Genomic DNA, 10,265 nt, shown 5'->3' on the forward strand with positions numbered 1-10,265 from the left:
CAAGTGATTTATTGTCTTTATACAGGACAGCAATTTTTTGAAATTAAAAAGTAGCATTATTTGCTAAAATTAGGGAAAATATTCTTACCCAGAAACTGTAAGACACAAAACTAATCTATAGTTTATCTATATAACCGAAGACACTTCCAGAAGGAAGACCCTGTCCAACACATTCATCATTGCCTGGGCTACATCATCTCCCAGGTCAGTTATCAGTAAATGAAATGGCTATTGCAGACATAGCCGGTCATCTCCCAGACTGCTTTGCTTCACATGTAGTCATACAGCCCTTTCGGTCCTAGCACGGACTGGAGGCAGGTAGAAGAGGCTGCTGAGGTTCACCTCCGGCTCAGCAGGATCACGGAGCCGTCGCTCGTTGAATAAACCAGACAGGTTGCTTTCCAGCTGGATCTTGCTCCGGAAACCAAGTTTCAGGTTAAAGAGGCGACTTAGATTTTGCTCGACAGTAGGCGATGGACGCTGAGCTCTTCTTACACGTCTTGCTGAGCATTTCAGATTGAATTTAAGCTGTGGAAGATATTATAATATGAAGACCAGGACAGTTGAAAGTTATAAGGTTTGTATACTTATGACAGACATGGTAGCCAAGAACACAAGACGGATGCCAGGATAATGGCATCACAAGAAGGTATTTTGAAAGTGTGGCAGATCACACCAAATATCTACCCTTTACAAGGCTGCACTGACAGCAGGTTGGACAATCAGTTGACCGGCGGAGGATCCCCATCAACCATCAAGTGATTATCCATCCACTTACATGGGTTTCCCCTGGGTTCTGCAGCTCCCTGCATTCTCCATAACCACACTGTGTAATTGGCCCTTGTGAGTATGTGCGGTAAGGAAGTTAGATGTCACCATCTCCATCAGTCTCTAATAGGGCTCACATTCTATACAGCTCTGTAGAATACATTGGTGCTATAGAAGCAACAAAGGACTTTATCGTCACCCAACAACTTAGTAATCAGCTAGATCTAGGGCGCTTCTGATCATTGATGAAGTACATGGGAGAAGACTTCTAAAACTATCTAAAAAGGAGCGCTCACACGCCACCGTTTGCTGCAGAGTTCATCCCTTCAGTTTGAGTTTAATTGAAAGGGTGAGATCTGCTGCGGATCTGTGACAAAACCTACAAGTCAATGGTGTGTGAACAAGCCCCAAGATAAGTCTTGGTTGCCCAAAACAACCAGTCACAGAAGAGCTTTCATTTGCATTGCAAAGTGATAGGAACACTGCAATTGGTTGCTATGGTTAGGGTAACAGTTTCTTTCTTAATGTGCCCATTAGTTTGGTGGAGGAATGAATGCCGGACATCTACACAGGGCGTAATTGTCGCAAAATTTCTGTGCAGACTTTCTGCCCATGGCTTTTTATCCTGGGATAAAGCAGCAAAGTGGACGAAATTGGCAAAAATAGAGTCCACACGCTGCGACCAATCCATTGCAGCCAAGCCGAAATTGACATGCTGCATGGAATTCAAAGACAGGGCATGTCAATTCTTTGCCAGTTTCCATGGCTGCCGCTCTCTTCTATGGGGAAAGACGGCCGCAGAGGAATGCAGGTGGCGAAGCCGCTCCAAAATCCACGGGTTTTGAAACTGCATCTCTCCCGTGGTATTTCTGTGCAGTCATTCCGTGAGATTTCGGTCCCGTGTGACCCCAGCCTTACACATCTCCCAGTAAGCAAATAATTTGAGAGGTAGAAGTTGTAGTCATGGCCGGCCTTGGCTGCATGCAACCCATTGTCAAAGAGGGAGCAGCTGCAGATTTAAGGTGGTGGCTATTGCACGCTTGGATCCAGCCTGATCTTCCATACAGCAGCCTCTTGTGGAGCTACATGAATAATCCTCCCTTGGGACATTCGCTACTTCTCCGAAGTGATGTGAGGTGGTTTTGATATAAACCCACCCTGCATCTACAAAGGACGAGGTGGAGGGGGCAACAAAATAAAAACAAACTTTTGGTGAGCGAGATATCAGGCCATGGTTCACTGCCTGATCTCACACTCGCCCGTGTGATGTTAGCCTATGGCTATGGGCACACTAGCCGCAAGTGTGAATTGCGCAGAAGCTCAGGCACAACTTGCATTGACACCACTATTGGCATACATGCATTAGGAAGGTTGCACCCCTGCATCTGGGGTTCACTTCCCTGCTACATTCAGGGAGCAGGAAAGGGGAATCCCTGTGGTTGAACAAGCATCATGAGGGTCCACCTCCATTTTACACCATCTGTATTGTTGCCATTCCTACCTTCAGCTTTCTCTTTTCTGGATCATGCACAACAAGATGACGCAGCAAGCTTTCCTAAAGGACAAGAAGAGTTATAGTTAGAGTGCATGCCGCAGCAGCCATCCCGTAAGCCATTGTATAAACTACAAACCCTCATCGCAAAAGTGTGGTTACAGCCAGCATGGTAGCAGTGGTAGGGCTGCAAGCAGAGGTGGATCTTGCGCACATGATGAGTCAGGTTGAAGACGGTGGTAAAAATCATCTTACAGTCCTCTCGGGGGCAAGTGTAGACAACCGGTTTGAGCACATGGGTTAATTTGTGTCTCCGGAGAGCACCCTGGTTCTTACACTGCTTATTACACTTGCCACATTTTAAGTCCACTGGAGGAATTCAGAGATAAAACAGAAGTTAGAAGATACAAGTCAAGTTTAGAAACTTTACATTGTAACAGTGTGTAAGGTCAAAAAAATTAATTTCTTCCCGACTCCAATCTGGCATTCAGAATAATCCCTGGATTATATCCCCCTCTGAAGTAATTAGTAAACATAACATGTAATATTGTTACTCAGACCCCTCGGGAAATTTTCGTAAGTTCACCATCACCACGTCCTCCGGCAGAGAGTTCCCTTGTCCCACTGCTCTTACAGTAAAGAATCTCCTGTGTTGGTGTAGAAACTCTTACCTCTAGATGTAGAGGGCTCCACCTTATTACAGTCTTGAGTATAAATAGATGGGAGAGATCCCTGTATTGTTCCCTTCTATTATACATAGTTGCCCCCCGCAGCTTTTTTTTTTTTTTTTTAAACCGCTAACATGACCAATTTTCATAACATCTGGGTATTGTAGTCTACCCCTTCTATTACTTTAGTTGCCTGTCTTTGTACCCGCTCAAGTTCTGATATGTCCTTCTTGAGTGCTGGTGCCCAAAACTGTCCACAATACTCTATGTGTGGTCTGACAGTGACTTGTAAGAGGAAGAACAATGTTCTCATCATGAGCCCCCAGACCCCTTTTGATGCACCCCATGATCCCATTTGCCTTGGCAGCAGCTGCCTGACACTGGTTGCTCCAGTTACATTCACAGTTAACTAAAATTCAAGTCCTTTTACTTGTCAGTGTTACCCCATTTAGCGATTTTGATAACAAAAAGCTGGAGATACACAATGGTTAGTACAAATATGGGCACTTCTTCCAAAAAGGACACCACACCTGCCCATCCATGTAGTGTGTGTAAACCTGTAGTTCAGCCACATTGACTTTAATAGAACAAAGCTGCAGTACCATAAACTGCCTGCTGGCAGGTGGGAGGCTACTAAAAAAGAGGCAGATTTTTAACAAACGATCACGTATAACCATTTTGTCTTCCAATACTACGCAGTTTGCGTGTTGGTGGCCCGTAATGGGATTGTCTAAAGACCCATTTAGACAACGATCATCTCTCAAAAGCCATCTTTTGAGCGATAATCATTGTGTAAATGTGCCCACCTTCCAGTTTCAGTTCTGCTTGAAAACCATTGTTCGGCAGAACTGATAAGCAGGACTGTATGCTGGGCTCTGCCCAGGGAGAGACAGGATTACAGCTGAATGCAATGTATCAGCTGTTCTCAGCTATCAGCCCCACTGGCAGAACAAAAGGAATGTAATCAAGGAACTGGTGGTCTGTTCCCTGACCACAGCTCCCAGTGGCTCACATGCTACTAATAGGCATTAGTACCAAGTAGTAGTTTATGCAAAATGATCACTCAAAAGCCTTCTTTTGAGTGATCATCTTTGCAGTGTAAATGCACCTTAAAAAAAAAACTTTCCTGTTGATGACCTATCTTCAGTATAGGTCATCAGTAGTTACCCAGTGTGTGTGTGTGTGTGGGGGGGGGGTCTGCCACTTGAGATGCCCACCAATCAGCTGACATCAGGCCAGCTGTCATTGCCAACAGAGGTAGAGGAAGACAGCTGTCTGTAATTCAGCAGCTCAGGTTGCTATCCCATGTGCAGCTTTCATTGAATTAAATGCACCACCAACAATGACTACAGCCACAGCACAATCTGCTTCCAGCTGGCCTTATATCAGTTGATTGATGGGGATCCCAAGCAGTGGACCCCCAAAGATCAGCTACCGATTACCTATCTTGAGGATAACCCAGCAGTAGTAGATTCCCAGATAACCCCTTTAAATTGCCCACTTGCTACAGTTTGAGTTCTGGGTTTCTGAGGATACCATCACATCTGCACTTTAACTATGCAGTTGTTACAAAAGACCATTCGGAACCCCCATTGATTGACACTTGTCATTCATACGCCTTTCATAAGATGTCACGTACAGCTTATACAGCACTTACATGGATGAGTCTTGCGATGCTTCTGCAGGGCAGACCAAGTTGGAGAGGTGCTTTGACATCCTTGAAAAGAACATCTGTATCCTAAAGAGTTATCAAGTACAGGTTAATACCTGCCAAACAATATCTTCAACCATAAGACTATTTGGCAGTAAGAGTCACTTGCCTCCATGGCGCCGGATGTGCCCCGTTAGCTTGGCTTTAGAGTTGCATTTCCATTCACAACCAAGCTGGTCACAGCTACAATCCAAGAGAAGAAAAGTGTGAAAAACTCACTGTAGACCTCACATTATCCTACTAGCTCCATTATAAACCAGCACAAGTCAACCTACCCCTTTACTGAGGACTGACCAAGCCCAATGGCTTCAGTCTACCTTTAATGACTAAAAGTTACTGTTCCTCAGGGGAAGGTTTTTATTTGCCACATGTAGGGGTGCAGATATTGGAGGTCAGAAATAAGTTTCAGGACAGTGCCACATTCACAACATGTGCCCCATCCATAGCAGGCATTTGAGAGTTTGCAACCAGACCTACCAGTTAGTGAGCGAAGGGGGTGCAGGGTGGCATTTACATATGGAAAACCCCTTCTGTCCCCACCAGTCACTATACATGTTCAAGGGGGACATTTCTAAAGACTGGACGATGGCCAAGCGAAGCTTAACGTTACTGACCGATATCGGGGCTCCCCACTATGTTCTGACAGGTGCAGTTTTAAGGCCTTTTTCTTCCTGAAGGTCTTCGAACATCCTGCCATTGAGCACTGTGTTAGAAAGACAGTACAGTTTTTATTTTGAGTAGCATTTACATATTACAATAGTCAAAGACAGTGACTAAGGTGATCTTGTGGGCCGAAGACCTCCACAAGATTATAACCCACCAGTTAGGATCCAGCCCCATAACTCTAGAAGGTTTCATAACATACTGTGGGGCACTGGCGTACCATGAGGGGGGGTCACGACCTGGCCCCTGCACCGAGGGGGCCCAGAGGCACTGTGATATTCAAAATTCAGTGCGTGCATTACCGGTACTGTCGGCCACGTGATTGCTGTGGTCGACAGTGGGTGGTTGCGAGAGGAGGAAGGAGAGAAGAGGGAGGCAGCGCCACAGGTTGACACTCGCAGAGGGAAGGGTTGTTGTCTGGAGTCAGCAGCCAATTACAGGTACATGGCCCTCCCACTGAGACTGCAGTTGTAAGTGGTCAGAGCTACAGTCTATCAGTCACTGCCGGCCAGTGATTACTAGGGGGAGGGGCTAGTGTCGATCATTTGTATGACCGCATCCAAGAGTATGTGGTTTATAGTCATGCGTGATTTGTGCGTCTCACAATGCACAGATCTCACGCAATTTTTGCACCCTTTGGAGAGCAGCCTAAGATTATTACCAACAGATTTTTACGTAGTTCAGAATGAGTCATTGAGAAAGCTTACGCCAATGGGCTAGGTCATGTATGTAAATTAAGTACAGATTGAAAAAGGGGGGGGGGGTGCAGCTGAACTTTTGCACCCAGGCCCCTGAGCCTTTAGATACACCCCTACATATAGGCCTCCCCTATAGTCCAGTTTTTCGCTCTCAGTCTAGAAATGTTGGACTGGTTGCTTTGGCCATTTTGAGTGACAAGTCTCAAATATAAGAGCCATCGGACTTCACTGCATGATGTGGATGAAGGCCTTAAAGGAACAGCTCACCAAAACTACATCTTTCCAGATTGAAGCCAAGAAGATCAGAAGAAATTTTCACCAAGGTAAACTGCAAGAGCCGGGTTGGCTGTGACACTGCTAGAGCCAGTTGTGGAGAGAGATGAGCAGACAGACAACTGGCAGTTGGAGCAGACACTTTAGGGATAAGTTCCATCCTACTAGAATGCCAACTTCTTTCCAGAGCTGCAGTCCAAGTGCAACACACTGACCTGCTGGCTGGTGCCGAGTCTGCACAGTTGATGAAGTTCGGTTATTAACCCCTTAATGATGTAGCCCTGACCCCTCCCCGAACTCTGATCAGGGCATTTTAGTTCAGAATTGCCAGTGGCATTTAAAGAGTTACCAGTCACAATCACTGAACACCAATAGTGGCTGTTGTGGACACGTCTCAACTGTCAAAGACAGCACCCACTCCTTACAGACCCTGGACCCGGAGGACATTCATGTACATCCTGTAGTGTTCAGGGGTTAAAGTTGTTTGAATGTGTCAATTTGATTGCAGCCGCTACATCTTCTCTACACCAGCTGGTCTGGACAAACCCCTCTGCAACTGGGACTTTTTCATGAAGTGGTCCACCTTAGGACTTGGCCCCCAGGCGAGTCAAGACCTTGTACTCCAAGGGCCAAGCTTAGAGCCTCCTTCAACTGACCAGTAAAGGAAAAGAACTGATTGGTGGTCTTCCATATGCTCCAATAAGGATGATAGAAAACACATCTTCAGGAGAAGCCCCCGAATAATAGGGCCAGCTTATGGAACAGCAAGCCAGAACACAAAAACCTTGCCACTTTCTTACTAAAATCAGTAAAGTTAAGGCCCATTTACACCTAACGATTATCACTCAAAATCTGTTCAAATGCCTGAATTTGAGCGCTAATTCATCAGTGTGAATTTGCAGGGGAAAAAAAAAAAACCAAAAAAAAAAAAACCGCTCACTTATCATTTGCGGTTGTTTAAGCTAACCTTTCAGCAATTAAGAAAAAAAAACACCCTTGTTGGATCGCTGGCTTCTTGTTCTGTGTAAATGCTCCCTGCTCAGCGCTTCCCATTGCAGGTGAAGCCGGCAAGCTAGTGTCATGTCTTTAAGATTAAATGCTCCATGGTGATGTCAGCGCTCGCGCAGTTGTTTAACAGACAGGCGGCCCGTGTAAAAGGGCTTTTAAACATTAAAGGGCGGAAAAAAAAAAAAAAAAAAAGTTGTCAAATATTCCTTTTAGACAAGACGTCTATGGCACCACTAGCCAGTCCTCACACTACCACTCACCTTAAGGGGGTCTCCTGTCGCATGTTTATACTTCTGGTGACGTTTCAAGGTCTCCTTGGTGACAAAGGCAGCCCGGCAGTCAGCAGAGGGACAGCTGGAAATAGTGAAGTTAATGCAGGATTAGTCCATGATAACCACATCACACATGTCCTGTATGAGGCAAGCTTACATGTACTTCTTCAGTCCCAGGTGCTTCTGCCAGTGCTGCTGGAGCCGAGCTTTATGGAAAAAGGCTTTCCCGCACCCCGGTTTACTACAGTGCCATGGTTTCTGGGGGAGAAAAAGGTTATATAGATACAAATCACTTGCATGTTATCAGTCATGCTGAAATATCATCTAAGCACCAGTCAGGCACACTGGGTTTATACAGGGCACAAAGCATTGCCTCCCAACAGGGCAGAAGAGGACTAAGGGCTTATTCACGAGTGATATGTAAATATGAAATCCATTCAAACAAATGGATTTTTTTTTTAAGTCACATCTTTTCTTTGGGTGTCGCTCAAAAGCCATTGCGCGGCACTTACATGCTGTGCGATGTGACGCTTCCCATTGAAGTCAGCGGGACACACTGGCAACCTTCACGTGCGTGAAAGGAGCACATAGTTCACCAGAAGTGATGCATTGTCAAATCAAAAATGCTTGGCATCGCCAAGAAAGACGCATGTTGGCCAACATGATCTCGAGCAGAGTTTCTCGGCCAGATATCTAGCTAGTCTGTGAATGTAGCCCCAGACCGGTGTCACAGGCATAAGCGCATTTATGTGTGCATTTGCACAATGGGTGTTACTGTACTTTTTGCACACAAAAACCAAGAGACATGCAAATATGTGCGCTGCGTTTTATTTTGCGTGTATATGAGATGTGCAGTCGGCCAGCCACTGTCAGTCTCCTCGCTGCCCGGCCTCGCATAATGGCTGCAGTATGTGATGGCAGAGAAGAGACTGACAGCACATAAGCCGGGAAGGGGACAAAGGAGAGCGGCGGAGGGATGAGTGACATGAGGTGGGAGGGGAGATGGGCACCTATTCTCCTGCCCAGCCAATCAAGTTGTGGGTGTGCATTTCATCTCCACCCATTCTTCTAGTGGAGACAAGATACACCAGTGCCATACGGAGCTAGTGTTAATCACACGGCTGTATTTTTTTCCCCTCTCCACAGCCACTTTTTAAAAACACAGCATAACCCATTTTTTGTCACCGTATTAGTATTTTTATTTGAGCAAACAGATCAGAAAATAAAAAACAAATACTTCTGAGATAGTTATAAAGTTATCCGTAATACAATACGCTTGTCAACGCAACTGAGAACGCAGTGTTTTTACCAGCACATGTGACAGTGGCCCTAGACTGCCTTCACACTGGCGAGTGTGATATCAGGCCGTGAATCCCGCCCCTCGCCATGTGAAAGCCTAGTAGATGCGAGGAGTTTATGTGAGGATAGCTTTGCCTCACTGCAGGGATCCTGCGACACAGCCGCAGCAGAGGATCGCAGAGTTCTCCTATTGCTTTCAGTGGGGCTGGCGCTCTGATAGCTTTGAAAACAATGAGGCTGCGATCCGAGATCACGCAGCTAGAACCGTCTTCAGCAGTGCCACACAGGAAAACATCGCTAATGTGAATGAACCCATTCAAAAGAATGGGGTTCATATTTGTGCATTTCACAATTTCCACACCAGTGTGAAGGCAGCCCTATGGAGAGCTGGAGGTCCTGCCACAGGAACAGAGGCTAGGGCATGTGGAAAGCCAGATTCCTACTACTCTTCCAGCACCAACATGTATCCATTCTGCGCAGTGGTATATCAGTCCTTGTACCAGGTAGGATCACAGTCAAGTCACTGCTTATTGTAAACCCACATACTCCACTGAGGTTACCCTTGATTGGGCTCAATCCCAGAGCCGCGAAGCAACAGTACTCAGTACAAGCAGCACGTGGCGAGCGGCAGACCGAAGCTGGACGGCATGAGTTTTATGCAGTTTAATTCAGACTAACAGAAAAAAAAAAAAAAAAGCCAATCTTACTACTAAGTGCTCTTACACGCACATAATAAACGATACCGGTTTCGTGTTAACTTTTAGTTTTGCCCCTCAAGCAGCACGCAAAAATATCACAGCATGTACCATCTTGAGCGCACATACATGCCAAGATGGTGTATGGGGATTGTCGGCACAGAGTATGCACGCCCTTAAATAAAAACCAGCAGAAGTCTTTACATGAGGGCCCCAGCACAGAATCCCCAAAAGGCTCCTTCCACACCTGCGTTAGGGTCAGTTCAGGGCTTCCATCTCTGCTCTGCGTTTGGAGAATAGAAGACTTGTCATTTTGTTTCTTTGAAACCAGATTGGGTAAAAAAATAAATAAATAGAGTGCAGACAAAAACACTTTTTTCAGTTTCTTTCCGCTGAAGAGAGAGCAGAGAGACAGAAACCCTGAACTGACCCTAACGCAGGTGTGAATGCAGCAACACAGGCACTGCTCCCAAGACCCCCCAGGAAACACCCCACATACTACCACCTCCATTAAATAATACCACCAGGTCTCTACACGGACAACAATCCCCCTACATATGACCAAACAGCACAAGAACCCCATAAGTTTCACCTGTCCACTGTGTTTGGCCACATGCTCCTGCAGCCTCATTTGCTTCCTGAACACGGCCGGACACCCCTCAGATGGGCATGGGAGAACAGGTCTCTCCTCCTGCTTACGGGCCACTTGGTTCTGCAT

General features: G+C 46.0%; 1 protein-coding gene across 1 annotated transcript; it reads right to left on the minus strand.

The window, feature by feature from the left end:
- Nucleotides 1–279: 279 nt before the first annotated feature.
- Nucleotides 280–10,265, minus strand: LOC136587357 (P43 5S RNA-binding protein-like). The gene is made up of 9 exons (XM_066585928.1): nucleotides 10,140–10,265; nucleotides 7,711–7,811; nucleotides 7,542–7,635; nucleotides 5,254–5,342; nucleotides 4,749–4,822; nucleotides 4,586–4,666; nucleotides 2,400–2,629; nucleotides 2,270–2,323; nucleotides 280–528 (listed from the first exon to the last, which is right to left on the minus strand). Exons 1-9 carry the CDS (start codon nucleotides 10,263–10,265, stop codon nucleotides 280–282), a joined length of 1,098 nt encoding a protein of 365 aa, XP_066442025.1.

The sequence above is a fragment of the Eleutherodactylus coqui genome, chromosome 13, assembly GCF_035609145.1.
Source record: "Eleutherodactylus coqui strain aEleCoq1 chromosome 13, aEleCoq1.hap1, whole genome shotgun sequence".
NCBI classification, from domain to species: domain Eukaryota; kingdom Metazoa; phylum Chordata; class Amphibia; order Anura; family Eleutherodactylidae; genus Eleutherodactylus; species Eleutherodactylus coqui.

What these genes read in the sequence shown, in the direction of transcription:
- LOC136587357 (XM_066585928.1), bottom strand. Translation starts at nt 10,265, where the DNA reads ATGCAGAACCAAGTGGCCCGTAAGCAGGAGGAGAGACCTGTTCTCCCA. An exon ending in TGGCCAAACACAGTGGACAG is followed by an intron (nt 7,812 to 10,139) that starts GTGAAACTTATG and finishes TTTCTCCCCCAG; the next exon opens with AAACCATGGCACTGTAGTAA. An exon ending in GCACATCCGGCGCCATGGAG is followed by an intron (nt 4,667 to 4,748) that starts GCAAGTGACTCT and finishes ATAACTCTTTAG; the next exon opens with GATACAGATGTTCTTTTCAA.